Source organism: Ursus arctos, unplaced genomic scaffold, assembly GCF_023065955.2.
Source record: "Ursus arctos isolate Adak ecotype North America unplaced genomic scaffold, UrsArc2.0 scaffold_28, whole genome shotgun sequence".
Classification (NCBI taxonomy): Eukaryota; Metazoa; Chordata; class Mammalia; order Carnivora; family Ursidae; genus Ursus; species Ursus arctos.
Genome location: NW_026622963.1, coordinates 1,535,092 through 1,552,612, shown reverse-complemented (window position 1 = coordinate 1,552,612; position 17,521 = coordinate 1,535,092). Strand labels below are relative to the sequence as shown.

The following is a 17,521-nucleotide window of genomic DNA, read 5'->3' as shown; positions in this document are numbered from 1 at the left end:
GGTTTATTGATATTGGAAAAGAAGATTTAAACTTCTTGTAGATTTATTTGTAGACAATGTGATTATATATCTAGACAGGTTAAAAAAAGTAGTACCCCCACCAAAGAAACCCAGTACAATTAATTCAAAGTCATATAGAAGATAAAACCCACGTCAATAGCATTCCTGTTTTGAATGCCTACAAGAAATGACATATTTTTAAAAAGATATCCTCTTCATGACAGCCAAAAATATAAAGTATGAAGAGTAGAATTTTAATGGACATATCGAAGGCAAACTAAAAGCCATATAACATCACTGAGGGATGGAAAAGAAGACAAAGAAATGGCAAGAGTTCATGCTCCCAGTGAAACAGTATTATAAAGATGACCATTTTCTCTTATATTATTTACAAGTTTAATGTAATCCCAAACCCAAACTTCAATAAATGCCAAAAAGGATTCTAAAACACAACTAGAAAAAAAATTTTTTAAACCCAGGTAAAACTACCCTAAGAATTTCAACAGTGTCCTGGGATCATTGTCGGACGACGGTGAAGCCAGGATCCGGCCAGGGAAAGGTGTGCTGTGCCAGTGAACGGGCGGAGACGGAAACCGGCTCAAAAGCACGACTCAGGTGAGCCAGGAAACTTGTCAGAGCTCTGAGGACCGGCTTTCCAGGAAGCAGCAGGCTATGGAGGTAAAATAAGCCAATGCGTGCTGGATCTAGCCTCGGTCGTCCTGGAAACTCATCTGGGGGCATGTGGTCAGAAAGGGGAGCGGAAAGACAGCAAGTGTGGCTTTAGTTGTTTTACATTTTATTTATAAAAACCAAAAGAACCAAAAAGTACACAAGGTAGCCAGTGAAAAGCCTTCTTCCACCATCACCCATCTGCTCATACCCCCACTTCTAAATCCCACTGGGGATCTTTTTTCTTTTTTTCTTAAGATTTTATTTGTTTATTTGTCAGAGAGAGAATGAGCAGGGGGAGCCACAGGCAGAGGGAGAAGCAGGCCCCCTGCTAAGCAGGGGGGGCAGATGTGGGACTCGATCCCAGGACCCTGAGATCAGGACCTGAGCCAAAGGCAGACACTTAACCGACGGAGCCACCGAGGCGCCCCCCACTGGTAATCTTGATCATTGCTATTATGTGTATCCTTCCAGAGATGTTTGACTTTTTTTTTAAAGAAGAACCTTAAAGTTTTGTTTTGAGATAATTATAGACTCACATGCAGTTAAAAAATAATGCAGAGAGCTCTGGTGTATCCTTTACCCACTTCCCTCCAGTGGTAACAACTTACAAAACCCTGGTACAGGGGCTCCTGGGTGCCTCAGTCGGTGAAGAGGCCAGCTCTTGGTTTCAGTTCAGGTCATGATTTCAGGGGCCTGGGATCGAGCCCCAAGTTGGGCTCCATGCTCAGGGTGGAGTCTGTTTCTCTCTCTCCCTTTCCCTCTGTCCCTCTCCCTCGCTCACTTGACCTCTCTCTCTAATAAAATAAATAAATAAATCTTAAACCAAAAAAACCCTGGTACAATATCCCAAGCAGGATAATGACTCTGATAACATCCACGATCTTATTCCGAGCCGCCCAGCTTCATGTGTCGTCATTTGTACACGTGTGTGTTTAGTTCCATGCCATTTTATCACATGTGCGTGCTCGTGTATCAAGATACAGGACGGTTCCCTCAGGAGGGTCCCTTGTGCTGTTCTTTCGTAACTCCCTCCTCTGCCCCATGTCCCCATCCCTAACCCCCAGCAAACACTAATCTGTTTTCCGTCTCTATTGTGTCATTTTGAGAATGTTATATAAGCAGAACCATACAATATATAACTTTACAGACTGGCTTTTTTCACTCAGCATAACTCCCTTGAGATTCACCCAAGTGGTTGCACACACCAGTGGCGGCTTCTCATTGCTGAGTTGTGGGATTTGGACGTACCACAGTTTCTCTGACCGTTCACGTTTCGAAGGACATCTGGGTTGTTTCCGAGTTTGGCCTGTTATGAATAAAGGTGCTATGAAGGGGCACCTGGGTGGCTCAGTCGTTAAGCGTCTGCCTTCGGCCCAGGGCGTGATCCCAGGGTCCTGGGATCGAGCCCCACACTGGGCTCCCTGCTCCGCTGGGAGTCTGCTTCTTCCTCTCCCACTCCCCCTGCTTGTGTTCCCTCTCTCGCTGGCTGTCTCTCTCTCTCTCTCTCTGTCAAATAAATAAATAAATAAAATCTTTAAAAAAAAAAAGGTGCTATGAAAATTCACGTACAGGTTTTTGTGTGAACGGATGTTTTCACTTCTCTGGGGAGAAAGGCCAAGCGTGCAATTGCTGGGTCACAGGGTAATTACATGCTTAGTTTTACGAATAACTCCGAAGCTGTTTTCCAGAGCGGTTGTACCATTTTACATTCTCACCAGCAACGTAAGAGTGATCCAGTTTCTCCACATCCTTGCCAACATTTGGTGTCGTCACTATTTTTTATTTTCATCATTCTGATAGGTGTGTAGTGATATCTCTTCGTGGTTTTCACTTGCGCTGCCCTAAGGGCTCATGATGCTGAGCGTCTTTTCATACGCTTCTCTGCCGTCTGTATATGCTCTTCAGTGAAATGTCCATGCAGGTGTTTTGTCCATTTTCTAATTTTTTTTTTTTTACTGTAGAGCTTTGAGGTGGTTTTTTATCTATTCTGCAGTGAATTTTTTTGAATTCATAGGGCGCATTTCTTCACGAAAAAATTTTTAGAAAAAGTTGTACAGACATGCTTTGTGAGACAAACCAGTGAGATGCAGCCTGCCCAGAGCAGACGGGAGCAGACACCAGCCCACACCAGAGCCCACATAACGGTGCTTTTATTCAGTACAAACAAACAGCAACAGTGATAACAGCATGAGACCATAAATGCACGGGAACTTTCTGGGAGTCCCGGCTAGGCTCTGACCAATCCATCATTGTTTTCTTACCTCCAGGTAAACAACTGAACGCTTCTACTAATGCCAAAATTTCAAAGCTCTTAATCCAGCTAGAAATGACTACAACTGAGGACCTTTTCTCTAGCTGGCTGCTTCCCCAGTTCCGAGCTGTCTAGCAGGTTAGTTTCAACATCCCAGAAAGTCTCCTCCAGCTGGCTGCTCCCCGTTCTGGGGACAAGGACAACTTTAACCTGTTCTGCGCTCAGGCTGCTGGGCCTCCTGACTGCTCGTGCCCCCCCTGTGCACCTTGGTCCTCAGCGTTCTGAGACTCAGTCAGCTGCAGGTAAAAGGGGCCTACCAGCCGCTGAGAGGCATGTAGTTAACAAGATAAGCCATCATATCATCTAAAGACTGCTTCATTTTCTGCAGCTGCCCCTTGCGGGAAGTGAGGAGGCCGTCAGACACTTCCTTGAAGGAGGCAGCATGGTGGAACCCTGAGTCGATGGCACCCAAGGGACTGGCCTGATCTTGGAGGTTCTGTGGTAACCCTGGGATACCGGACGGCAGGGTGTGGCACGTGGTCTGGAGTTGCTGAGTCAGGTTGTGGGCAATCGCAAGAGGACGGGACTCAAAGTGCCAGCACAGTGGGATTCTTCTGTACCATCATGGCCAACGCTTCTCTTCCACTCCACCTGGGAGAGAGAGAACTTATCCTGAGCACATTGACTTTTCCAGTTGGCACTCTGCACATTCTTCCTGGCAAATTCGATCAGATTAACAGTGGGATGGAGCTGAGAAATGGTCTCTTGGCTTTTTTGCTTGGCTTCTTTCACCCCGCTGAGAGCTTGCTGGTAGACACGTGAGCGGAGCTTGGTAGACAGGGATCCCAGTCTAATGTAATAACTTGGCTTCTGAACCGTATCAAACTCTTCTACTTTTTTTGCTTCTTTTTCTAGTTCTTTCTCCGTGAGTGGGAGGTACTGACCCACCAGCAGCTCTGATTTGGTGAGCGCATTTTCTCCTCCGCTGATCACCAGCTGCATCATCTGACCTCCCAAGACTGTGTTAGTGCTGCCATTGACCACAGTCTTGGTCTTCTCCACACTGCCAGTCACTGCTCCTTTGGTCTTGTCCATTACTCCAGTGATGGCGCCGGCCATGGAATCCTTGGCCCCGGTCACAGTAGTTGTCACAGCATCTTTTGCCCTGGTCATATCACCTCTGCCATTGGTAACAACCTGGTTTGTTGGCTGGTTCGTTGGCTGATTCAGAAAAGGCAGTTTCTCCCCAATCCTCAATCCTCCTCAATCCTGTCTAGCCCCTTACAAGCATAGGTATTGGCAACCGCAATGTGTGGCTCTAGCTTCTGGGTGATGGGCAGAGCACTGGTCACAGCCACAGAAGAGATGGCGTGCACACTGTTCTCTGCCATCTTGCACACAGACTTCAAGAGTAGATTTAGTTTGTAAGAAACCGTGCAACTGTCTTCCGCAGTGGCTGTACCATTTTGCATTCCCAGCGTAATGAACACGAGTTCCTGCTGCTCCACAGCCTCATCAGTATTCGGTGCTGTCAGTGTTTCGGCTTTCGGCCATTCTAGTACTTGTGTACAGCACGGGGTTCTTACGGAGCACTTCTTTACTTTCTGCAACTGCAAGACACTCCGGATTCCTCCTATATATTTCCCACCCCAGTCCTAGAAGCAGTCATTTCTCCAAGAGCCCTGGTACCTTTTGGTGGAGAAAGTGCATCTTATTTTTTTCACGTAACTACAGTATTGAGATCTATTCATAGAAGTGTATTTGTTTAAAAACTTCCCCAATTTGGAACTCTCTTGCATTGTTGGTGGGAAGGCAAACTGGTGCAGCCACTGTGGAAAACTGTATGGAGGTTCCTTAAAAAGTTAAAACTAGAACTACCCTACAACCCAGCCATCGCACTACTCGGTATTTACCCAAAGTATACAAAACACTAATTCAAAGGGATACATGCACCCTGATGTTTATAGCAGCATTTTCTACAATAGCCAAATTATGGAAGCAGCCCGTGTCCATCAATTGATGAATGGATAAAGATGTGATGATGTGCTATAGATAGATAGATAGATAGATAGATAGATAGATGAATGAAATCTCGTCTCCGCAATGGCGTGGATGGAGCTAGAGAATATTAAGCGAAATAAGTCCATCAGAGAAAGACAAATACCATATGATTCCTAGAAGTAGATTTGCTTGGTCAGAGGGCCCATGCATTTGCACTTTGTTATACACATTGTGAAAATTGCTCTGTTGTATGGATTGTACCAGTTTATACTGGCTCTGGTAACATATGATGATGCCTACTTCCCCACAGCTTTGCCAACACGTTTGACAAAACTTTGGGATTTGTACAAATCTGATGAGTGAAGAATCATATGTCCAGGTCGCATCAATTCACATTTCTTTTAAGAGTCATCTGTATTTCTTTTCTATCAAATGTCTGTTCGTACCCTTTGGCCATCTTTCTCTTGGGTTATTTTTTACATTGTAATAATTTGCACAAACTCTTATATATGAGAAAGACTCAGTCCTTTATCTTTGGATCTAGTTTGTCATTTACCTTTTGACTTGGCTTATAGTCTCTTTTGCCAGGCAAAATGTTTTTATTTTTTATATAATCGAGTTTATCAGTCTTTTATGGTATGTGGATTTAGGACAATTCCCCCACCCCACTTTTCTCTTTCAGAGTGTTCTTAGCTATATTGAACTTCAATTGTTTAAGGGGGAAAAAAAAAGATAAATAGGGACACCTGGCTGGCTCAGACAGTAGAGCATGCGAATCTTGATCTTGGAATCGTGAGTTCGAGCCCCACATTGGGTGTAGAGCTCACTTTAAAAAAGATAAATAGATAAAAAAACCTGTTTTTATTACACGTATGAGCCACATCTTGCAGCAATCTGAAAGGACAAAGGAGGGCAGGGCATCCCTAAAAGAGAGAGAGACAGGAACGTGCCCCATGCTGTAGGCATTCGCTCAGAGTATTGGCTCCACTGCTTCACATCAGTGGGAGGGGGCATCCATACCAGAGGCAGCCAAAGACACCCAGCCAGCAGAGCACTGGTACCTCCTGGACCAGCAGAGAGGGGTAGCTGAAGTTGGTGAGGGTTTAGCTGGTATTCATTCATTCAGTGAGTATGTATTCAGTGTCCACTGTGTGCAAAGTACTGTTCTAGGCCCTGAGGATCCAGCAGTGGACTGTTAGAACAGACAGAGCCTCCATCATCAGCAACAGCATCAGCAAAGAGTTTGCATTCTATTGGGGAAAACTGACAATAAACACAAGAAACAACTTAACCTACCAGTTGTGCCAAATGCTAAGAAGAAAGCAAATCCCATCAGGGGTAGGAAGTTATCAGAGATGAGGGAACAGATGGGAGTGTCTCCTCGTTGAGAAGAGTGAACAGAGGACGCCCCTGATGAAGAGATATTAGGGATGGGGGCTGTGTGATTGAATCAGCCCGCAACTGGGGCAGGAAAAGCACGAAGCCCCTACAGGAAACAGTTCATTGTAACAGTCCATTAAATTTAATTTAAGTAAACACTTATATAAGATATGTCACAAAAGGGAGTCTTATTCAATAAGAGGTGTTGAGATAACTAGTTAGTAATTTTGGAGGGAAAAATACACATTGATCCCTATTTGATACCACAGATATTTAAAATCTGATTTTTAAAAGTTGGCTTTTAAAAAATCAATTTATGGAGCGGTGCTTGTCTGGCTCAGGCAGAAGAGCGTGCAACTCTTGATCTTGGGGTTGTGAGTTCAAGCCCCATATGGGGTGTAGAGATTACTTAAAAATAAAGAAAGAAATGATAGATAAGTAAATAAATCTTTAAAAATCAGCTTATGAAAAAATTAGAAGAGAACAAATTATTTTGAAGCTATGAGCAAGGAGATTCATTTTCCAGGCATAGAAGCAATATAAGAAAAAGCAAAGGAAAAAAATCATCAGATTTGACTTGTTAGGACCTTCACTCTTTAGGTCTGTGTCTTTTGACACCGTTACTACCAGCAGATTCCTTTTCATTATTTAGAAAGTGTAAATATAACAAGTAAAAATAGTATAAATAAATCAATAGGGGCAAACCTAGCCCAAATGAAATGGAAAACAGCTTACAGCAAGAAATCTGTGCTGTCAACATTGGAGGCAGAAGGCTGATCCATATTACATATAGAATCCATGCAAACTAATTTAAAAATCAAATTAGATCCCTATATGTAAATGGGCAAATTCACTACAAATGGAAAAATGTTCACTTTCAATAATAATTAAAAGGGTGTAAATGGAGACAATGAGGGATGTTTGAGTATTTATTTTTTAAAGTTTATTTTATTGCATAATCCCTACACCCAGCGTGGGGCTCAAACTCACGACCCTGAGATAGAGTTCCAGGCTCTTCCGACTGAGCCAGCCAGGTGCCCCCGGGGCCTTTATTAATTGGGAGAAAATGTAAAACCTAATAAGCACTTCGGGTGAGAGGACCAGGAAACTCGCAGTCCGGACGCTGCTAGCGGTTCTACAGACGGGCACGAGACTTTTAGGAAGTGGTTCGGCTTACACAGCAAGAGCTAGAAAGAGGCTCACAGTATTTGACCTCAAATTCGCTATTTCTGAGAATCTTTCCAAAAAAAGAAAAGCAGTCGTACGCATGCAGCTGTGCTACCTGTATTGGCAGGTCAACCTGACGCTCCAGCACAGCTGAGGAGGCTAATAAGTCATGGTGCCTCTGTTTATCAGACCACATGTCGCCGTCGGTAGCTGTGTGGCACCACGGAAATGCTCCCGTTATCTGGACGCAAAATTATATATGTAGAATAGTTCTATACCAAAGTAAGCAACTTTTTAAAAAAATACTGAGAGTAAAGAAAGAATATCTGTGCCAGGATAGGAGAAATACGGATGATCCTGTTTTCCAAACTTCCTTTTATGTTTTATTCCTTTAAAAATGTTTTAAGTTCAACTTTGTTGGTGGGTTTAAATTATTATTTGACTATACACAGAGATATATCATGTTGCTATAGAAGATTAAATATTAAAATCATTTTAATATCTCCAATTAGTTTATACTCCTACAGTGATTAATCTAAATCTTACACTGATTTTTTAATTTAATTTAATTTTTCGTCATGATAAGCGTACTCTTTAATCCCCATCACCTATTTCACCCAGCCCTCTACCCAGCTCCCCGCCGGTAACCATCAGTTGGTTCTCTAGAGCTAAGAGTCTGCTTCTGGCTTACCTCTCTCTCTTTTTTTTTCTTTGCTCATTTGTTTTGGCTCATAAATTCCACATATGACTGAGATCATATGGTATTTGTCTTTCTCTGACTGATTTCATTAGCGTTATACATTCTAGCTCCATCCATGTTGTTGCAAATGGCAAGATATGGCTGAATAATATTCCATTAAATATATATACCACATCTTCTTTATCCATTTATCTGTCAGTGGACGCTTGGGCTGCTTTCACAGTTTGGCTATTATAAATAATGCTTCAATAAACATTAGTGTTTTTGTATTTTTCAGGTAAATACCCAGTAGTGCAATTACCAGATCATAGGGTACTTCTATTTTTAATTTTTTGAGGGCCCTCCATGCTGTTTCCCAGAGTGGCTGCACCAGTTTGCATTCCCACCAACAGTGCACAGGGGTTCCTTTTTCTCCACATCCTCACCAACACTTGTTCCTTATGGTTTTGACGTTAGCCATTCTGACAGAATCATTTAATTATAAAAGTCATAGAAAATGTTAATACCTAATACTGATGAAAGGTCACTCATAAATTACTGGGGGCTATGGGATCTGACCTTTCTGGAAAGGATTTAACAACTTACAGGAAGAACCACAGAAATGTTTTTACCACCTGACCCAGAAATCCTGTTTGGAGAAGTCATATATAATGCAAAAGAAATACAAAGTTACAAGCCCTAATGATGTTCATAAGTCATTATTTATCCTGGCAAAGTCAGAAACAACTTCAATACTCAATAGTTGAGGAACTGTTAAGTGTGATGTACTCAACCGAACCACATCTGGCATCAAAAATGGTTGTTAGAAAAGCTAGCAACAGTTGATCCCTTTGCTGGATAGTCTCCACTGGACTCAAATCAAAATTCTGATGTCTAGGGGCGCCTGGGTGGCTCAGTCGGTTAAGCGTCTGCCTTCGGCTCAGGTCATGATCCCAGCGTCCTAGGATCGAGCCCCACATCAGGCTCCCTGCTCAGTGGGGAGCCTGCTTCTCCCTCTCCTGCTCCCCAGCTTGTGCTCTCTCTCTGTCAGATGAATGAATAAAACCTAAAAAAAAAAAAACAAAACCAAAAACAACAACAAAAAATTCTGATGTCTTGATGGTTAAAAACAAAAAAGCATCCCCCTTTCCAGAATGCTGCCTTAGCCCGGATTCTTTCTAGCTGGAGGTGCTGCTACACATATGAAGACGACTGGAAGGCCATAAAGAAAAGTCATTGCTCACACCTTACTAGGGTGCTGGGATTAGGGATGCCTTTTTTCTCTATATTCCGATGAACTGTGCTATATTGTTCTTACGATAATTTTAAAATACAGTGCTTATTTAAGAAACGACCTCTTAAACAAACAAACAAAAACAAATGACCTCTTTCCATGCTAAACAACAGAGAGCTCCTCATTTACATAACGGGAATAAAAACAGCACCTACAGATAAAGAAACAAAGGCCCAGGGAGGTCAAAGCAACTTGCCCAAGGTCACTCAGTTTGTGAACAGGAGTGCCAGGCCTCAAAGCCAGGTTGTCCGACAAAGTCCGTGTCTTAACCACAAGGATATACTGTCGCCTGTGAATGTACCACACCGTGTAACAAGAAACAGTGAGCAACCAAGAGGCTAGATCTGTAATACAAAAGACCGTCACTAAGTCCCAATGGATACATGAGTGGAGAACACGAGCGAATAATTCCTTTGGGAGGAAATGCAGCTTGTTTGCTAAGCCTGTTCTAGCTAGAAGCTTATGTGACCCTCCCTCACGCTAGCTTCCAGGTCCCCCAGCCCTGGCCTTCATTCCAACCCCAGGGGCCCAAAGCACCCGTCTCTCCCTGCTGTGCTTCATCAGAGAGGTCGTGGAGACTGCAGTGGGGACCCCCTTCAACCCAGGCCCCCACACTTACATGATCAGCCACGTTGGTGTAGCCTCCTGCATGGATGAGGGGCCGGGCCACGTCCTCAGAACCACCGAGGACTGCGTAGTGGAGGCAGCTCTGTTTTTTCTAGAGGGAAACGGGCATGATTGGGATCGTTATTCCATTACGCCCAGGACTATTACCCCCTCGAACCCTGAGGCTGGAGAAATCGATGCCTTGGCCAGGCCTGGTGTCTAGTAAAAGGAGTTCACTGTGGTCCTGGCTTTTCCTTGTCTCCTGTCGCAAACTCCAGAACATACATCAAAGCCTGCACAATTCCTAGGCTAGTAAAGACACGCAAAGTATACTCTGAGGTTTTCAAGGAGGGGAGGGGAGCAAATAAGACTTGCCAGCACAGAGCAAACCCCACCTGGCACACACTGCCCCGCCGCAGCTGGTCGCAGCACGTCTGGGCACGAGCCGGGCAGCGCCAGGGCAAGGCTGCATTCTGATGGGCCTTCTAAGTGCCCACCTTCCCTCTGAGCCCACCCCCGGCCAAACAACAATCTCACATGAGATACCCCCTCACTCTACCAGGCAGACCCCTCTAGGTGACCAGCTGTCCCAGACTGCCCAGACTGCTCCCCAGGACTTTCAGTTTTAACACCAGCACAGTATGGGGCAAACTGGGATGAATGAGCTGGTCACCCTCCCAAAGCCCTGTCTGAACTGCGTGCACAGGGTGAGTGGGAACCAGTTGGCCTCCCAACGGGAAATGTCATCACTTTGGGTTAGCCCCCAGTTCAGAGACCCTGCGAGGGCTGGGGGCGTCCAGATAGAATGTGCCCTCTGCCAGAAAGCTCAAGCCAAGACGAGAGCACAAGGCCCAGTGCAGTGGACAGCTCCAGCCCTGCCAAGGACCACCAGCTGGACACGACCTCCCCAGTCCCTAAACTCCTGTGCTGTTACTGCCGGGGAGGTGGCCTTGACATTTCACTTCTTGTGCCCTCTCCCAGTCCTGAGCACTGTGCTGGCGCAGGGAAAGGGCTGCTGCCCAAAGAGCAACCCCGGGCATATGGAAGGACATAGTTGGGGGCCCTGAGGCAGCTACTTTCACCCTCTGGGCGTTGGTGTCATCCCGACACCCTGGGGCAGCAAGGTGTACCTGCTAGGGAAGTTCTGCAAATGCAGTGTTTTGTGACTTCTCAAGTATTATTCACATTTAAAGGGGGTTAACATTGATATTATTATTGAATTTACATTTGCTATTTTGCTACTTATTTTCTATACGTCTCCTGTCTTTTTTGTTCTTCTGTTTCTCCTTGATTGCCTTCTTTTGTGTTAAATAGTTTTAGCATACTATTTTAATTTCTGGGCTTTTCAACTATTTTTGCTATTATATTTTATTATTATCGCTTTATTGTTGAAATTAGGAACAGAGAATTCCAGACCCTGAAGCCATTCAATCAGCCAAGAAAGATTATTTGTCATTGACCTAAAAGTAAAAAGCAAAACAAAACAAAAAACGCCAACTCACTACCTAAGGAAAGTCCACAACGCCCCTTTCCAGGACACAGAATTTCCAACGGCTGACCTAAGGAGTCAGTAGTGAGAGAGAGGAGGCCTGTCCCAGGCTCCAGCACAGGCAAGGTAAACCTTCCAGGCCAGGAGCTCTGCAGCCCGGGGATTAGGCTTTTCAGACTCAGCTTTGCTTTTTGCCAGCTTGTGACCCGCGAAAGTCACTGCATCTCTCTACGCTTCCGTTTCTTCATCGGTAAAAGAGGGGAAATTTTTCTGAAGTAATTGTTATGAAGGGGACTCGTGAGCTACCGAGTACCCCGCGATAAGAAGACACCAACAGGTGTTCCCAGTCGCTCCCAGGCACTGGGAGGGGTATTTACTCCTCACAGCAATGTTAAAACGTGACTACACAGCATCCCCGCTTTATACTTGGGAAGTGAGGCTCAGAGGATTTAAGCGACTTGCCGTCGGTCACAGAGCCCAGCAGTGGAGAAGGCAAGACCAGACCCCGGGTCTGCGGCCTCAGGGCCCCTATTCACACGCGTTCAGGAATCCCTGAACCGTTGACACGGCTAGGGTAAGGGTCAGTAGCCGGGCAGACATCCGTCCCCAGCGAGGGCTGACTACCTGGGTGAGGGCATTCACACAGCTCCCCGCCTCAAGGAGCAGCTGCACACAGTCGGGGTGCACGCCTTCAGCCGCCGCGTGCAGGGCAGTCAGACCTTCCTGAGGATGGCAGGGAGGCTGAGGCCAGGCCCTGAGATGCGAGGGACCCCTTGCGCTATGCTCCAGAGCTCTAGGCGCTCTCCACGGCCGTGCTGCTGAGGACGATAACCTGGGTCGTTATTTGTGGTTCCTGGAACCCCATAGCCGATTTTCTCACGTTGAGGAGCCGATTCGCTCCCGCCTCCACATCCCTGCTCATGTTCTCCCCCTCCAAGCTGCCTCACCCCCTGCTCTCTGTCTATTCCTTCTTACTCCAGAAAGCCTCTACCAGCGGAAAATCCGGCTGCACCTCGGGCCGTCCGTTCCTTGAAAGCAGGGAGCGAGCGAGCATCACGCATCTCGGCATCCTCTGGGCCGTGACTCACCACGTTCCGCTCCTCCAGGTCCCGCCTGATGTCCACGAGCCGCTGCAGCACAGCCAGGTGTCCCCGGGTGGCAGCCAGGTGAAGGGCTGTGTTCCCCTCCTGCAGGCAGAAGGGCTCCCGAGGGACCGGTAGAATCATAGACCCTTGAAAGCCCTGGGGACCTGCTGGAAATGCCCCTCATTGTACAGACATGGAAGCTAAGGTCCAGAGAGGGGAAGTGACACATCTAGGGTCACAGAGCGAGTCGATGAAAAACTGCAGCCCCCGAATGCTGGGCCAGGGTCTCCCTGACCCTGAGGAGTGTGCCCCAAACTACAACCAGTCCTGGTCTTTCCTTACACTTGAAGGCAGACACAATACTCGGGGGAAAAAAATCCCTACTTTCCATGTCCCCGTCTAAAGCCAGTCCCGCCTTGAGCCATCCTGGATCCACCCCCTCCCCCTGCTCAAGGCCACAGCTCCAAGGACTCTCCTCAGCACTCAGGTTGTGGCCAGGCAGCCAGTTCAAGATGGTAGCTTCTCATTGAATAGCGTGGCCATGCTGACCACACTACCTAAAACTGCAACTCCAGGGGTGCCTGGGTGCCTCAGTCGGTTAAGCGTCTGCCTTTGGCTCAGGTCATGATCTCGGGGTCCTGGGATCAAGCCCTGCTCAGCGGGGAGTCTGCTTCTCCCTCTCCCTCTGCCCCCTGCTTGTGCTCTCACTCACGCGCATGCTCTCTCTCTCTCTCAATTAATAAAATCTTTTAAAAAAATAGAATAGAATAAAATAAAATAACATATAATAAAATGAAACTCCCACCCCCTGTTCTCCTGATCCACTGATCTTGCTGGACTTTTCTTTCCCTTTTCCCCCAGAGCACTGATAACCCAACACAGTATAATTTGCTTGTATACTATGCTTATTGTTTATAGTCTGACTCTTCCTGCGAGAACATAAACACCTCAGCGCAGGGATTTCTGTACTTTGTTCTCCAATGTTCCCCCAAGTGCCTAGAACAGGGCCTGGGGCACAAGGCAGACATTCAATAAAATATTTGTTCAATGATAAGTACTGTGACAGAGAGATTGTCACGTGTCTCCTAGACCTTGAGAGCCGCAGGGCTGGTAGTTGTCTCACACTTGAGAAGTCTAAAGGTGACACGACACAGCCAAGAGAGGTGGTTCCACGGGGTGTGGCAAAGGGCACACTGTTCTTTGTATCAGAAGTGGGTCTTGCCGGGGCGCCTGGGTGGCGCAGTCGTTGGGGCGTCTGCCTTCGGCTCAGGGCGTGATCCTGGCGTTCCGGGATCGAGTCCCACATCAGGCTCCTCCGCTGGGAGCCTGCTTCTTCCTCTCCCACTCCCCTGCTGTGTTCCCTCTCTTGCTGGCTGTCTCTCTGTCACATAAATAAATAAAAAATCTTTAAAAAAAAAAAAAAAAGAAGTGGGTCTCGCCAAGGGCAGCCTGATGGGGTTGTCCTTAAAGGGATCTATCTTTCTGCAGGCGCTCCTGGGAGGCTCAGTCAATTAAGCATCCGACTCTTCTTTTTTTTTTTTTTTTTAAAGATTTTATTTATTTATTTGGGGGCGCCTGGGTGGCACAGCAGTTAAGTGTCTGCCTTCGGCTCAGGGCGTGATCCTGGCGTTATGGGATCGAGCCCCACATCAGGCTCCTCTGCTATGAGCCTGCTTCTTCCTCTCCCACTCCTCCTGCTTGTGTTCCCTCTCTCGCTGGCTGTCTCTATCTCTGTCGAATAAATAAATAAAATCTTTAAAAAAAAAAAGATTTTATTTATTTATTTGACAGAGACAGAGAGAGAGGGAACACAAGCAAGGGGAGTGTGAGAGGGAGAAGCAGGCTTCCTGCCTAGCAGGGAGCCTGATGCGGGGCTCCATCCCAGGACCCTGGGATCATGACCTGAGCCGATGGCAGACGCTTAACGGCTGAGCCACCCAGGTGCCCCTAAGCATCTTGACTCTTCACTTCAAGCTCAGGTCAAGATCTCAGGGTCATGAGATGGAGCCCCACGTCATGTTCCATGCTCGGCGGGGAGTCTGCTTCTCCCTCTCCCTCTGCCCCCCCCCAAGAATAAATAAATCTTTTTTAAAAAGGGAGGGAATCTTTCTGCATAGGACAAGTGGATGGTGAAGGGGCCCCAGCAAAGAGAAGAGTGGGAAGGGACCAGCCAGAGAAGTACATCCCGCAGGAAGAACCACACGTGGAGAACCAGAGCAGGGGCCCCTGAGGGAACCCACAAAGGCATCAGAAGGGACAAGCCAGCCTCAGCTATTCATCACGCCCAGCAGGGCTCTGGGACAGGTCTAGCTACACCAGTCATGGGGCTCTAGCTCAAGGTCTGTTCCTCTGCCCTGGCCTGTTTCTGCACCTTCCTGAGCCAGGAATCAAGACATGCACATTAGACCAGAACTCTTAGGGCCCAGTGAGGGGGGGAACATACACCAGTGCCAAAGTGGTACTTAAAGCAGCTACAGACGCACCTCCCCTCATGGTAACTCCACACACACCTGCAACAGCTATATCCTATGCGGTCGAGGATGAAACATTTAAATTTCTTCTCTGATCATTACCATGTTGTATTAAAAGTTAAGTTGAAAAAAAATCCCTCAATGACCACAAAATATCCCCTCAACAGCTTTGTTCGCTTCCCCCCCAACTCTCGGTACTTGTGCGCACAGCTGCCTAGCTCCTGCCGGCTTGGCCAGGGTGTGAAGTCTGTGTTCAAGGAGACACAAAGGAAGTGGTGAACCATGCGGGGCCAATACGTGCCCCCAGGTAGCAGGGCTGTGGAGACAGGGGCAGGGTTTTGTTTTCCTTCTGGGTTATAAATATCCACATCTTGCTCTTTTTTCTTTTTTTTAAAGATTTTATTTGACACAGAGAGGAGAGAGAGAGCGAGCGCAAAAGCGGGGGGAGCAGCAGAAAGAGGGAGAGGGAGAAGCAGGCTGTGGGGTCCTAGCAGGAGTCAGACCTTTAACGGCACAAAGCCTTGAAAGGCATATAACTATGCCTCCTGCCCAAATGAAATTCAAAATGAAAACACATTTCACCTGAAAATACAAAACTTAACAGGGCTTGCAATTTTTTTTAAAGATTTTATTTATTTATCTGGGGAAGAGAGAACGAGCGAGTAAGAGAGAGCACAAGCAGGGTGAAGGGCAGAGGGAGAAGTAGACTCCCCGCTGAACAGGGAGCCCGACATGGGACTCGATCCCGGGACTCTGGGATCATGACCTGAGTTGAAGGCAGACATTTAACCGACTGGGCCACACAGGTGCCCCAATTTTTTAAAAAAGATTTTTTATTTATTCATTTGAGAGAGCAAGCGAGAGCATAAGCAGGCAGGAGGTGGAGGGAGGTGGCGAAGCAGACTCCCCGCTGAGCAGGGAGCCTGAGCCGGGGCTAGATCTCTGCACCTCAGGATCACCACCCAGCTGAAGGCAGACACTTAACCGACGGAGCCACCCAGGCGCCAACAGGGGCATGAAATTTTAAAAGCTTCTGTCTAGAATTTCTGATGGCAGATTCTGGGTAAGCTCATCAAAGCGGGGCTTTGCTTGTTTCCCAGTTTTGGTGCTCCTGCCCTCCTGGCACCCTGAATACAATCATGTTTTTACCTCCGAGGTAGAGGCATCCTGGCGGGGGCTGTCCTCCAGCCTACCTAGTCCAGAGCATGACCGGCTCAGCCCGTTTCCGGAATGAAGGAAAGCAGCCCGATCTGATCCTCAGGGCCAAAAGGATGAGTGTGGACAGCTGGATTCGGTGCAAACACCAAGGGCTTCGTGCCCAGGAAGCAGCTTGAAGAGAGGGAGCAGCCCAGGGCTGGACATCGGGTTGCTGGTTCCAAACCCAGTTCAACCTTTGTCTTGCTGTGTGACCTTGGCTAAAGCATCCCCCTCTCTGGACCTATAATCTACAAAATGAGAAGGTTGAACTGGTCCTCAATGAAGGACACTTCCAGTTCTAAGGCCCTGTGGTGCATTTGCCTGTCACTAGCTTATAAACAGAACTCCTCTATCCTGGCCAAGCACATTAATCAGAAGATTAATAATGGAGTTTGTCCCTTTATTGGAAGCATTGTTTAGAATTTGCTGCAACATACTTGCCTAATGATCCACAGTGATAGGAGTCCTTTTCAGGGTGGTCCCCTCAGGCCCAGCCCTCCCCTCCCCTCAGATTGGTGGTGAAATCCTGCTTGGAGCTCTCCACCCTGAACCAACTGCTCCCTCCTCCGGGCCCTCATCCTATTTTTGTCATGACCATAGTAGATGACTAAATGACGAAGAAAGTTAATAACCAGCAGGTGCATGGCTACCACCCCCCTAGCTCTTCCCCTCCCCCCCAACAACAGACAGCCCCAAGGGCATCACAATCCTGCTCAAACCCACACCAGGCAGCACCACCAGCCAACAGATTGGCCATCCCGGCTCCCCACATCTGATCACAGCTTTCTACTGCGGTGGCAGCCCGGCTTCCTTGAGTGAAAAACTGTGTCTTGGATATCTTTGGGCTCCTCACGCACAGCGCGGGACGGGCCCATAGCGTGTGCTCGCCAAATGCCTGATGAACATCAGACCCTCTCTGGTCCTTGAGCCGCCTGCCCCTCCAGAGTGCTGGAGTCAGAAGCGGGCACAGGTCAGCTGCTAGCGCCCACCCTGGTCAGGAGCCCAGAGCTTGGACCTCCTCTGGGACCCCGTTACAGTACCTTGTCTTTCACACTGTGGTCACAGCCAGAGCCCACGAGGAAGTCCAGAGCTTCCAGCTGCCCGTGCTCAGCAGCCCGGTGGAAGGCCGTCCTTCCCAGCTGACCAGAGAGGGGAAGAGAGTGACCCTTCTGTACCCTGTGGGAGGCACGCCCCCGCTGCCCATCTAGTCAATCTCTCAGGGCTTGCAG

At 47.4% G+C, this 17,521-nt stretch overlaps 1 protein-coding gene and 1 pseudogene across 1 annotated transcript in view; both read right to left on the bottom strand.

Moving 5' to 3' along the window:
* Window positions 1-17,521, bottom strand: part of ANKDD1A (ankyrin repeat and death domain containing 1A) — a 40,233-nt gene that overhangs the window by 9,427 nt on the left and 13,285 nt on the right. Inside the window, exons 6-9 of the mRNA XM_057303766.1 lie at window positions 17,333-17,431; window positions 12,628-12,726; window positions 12,164-12,262; window positions 10,064-10,162 (exon numbers count right to left, since the gene is read on the bottom strand). Coding sequence (XP_057159749.1) covers window positions 10,064-10,162; window positions 12,164-12,262; window positions 12,628-12,726; window positions 17,333-17,431 — 396 coding nt within the window. The remainder of the gene's footprint in view (window positions 1-10,063; window positions 10,163-12,163; window positions 12,263-12,627; window positions 12,727-17,332; window positions 17,432-17,521) is intronic.
* Window positions 587-9,131, bottom strand: LOC130541966 (perilipin-2-like; annotated as a pseudogene).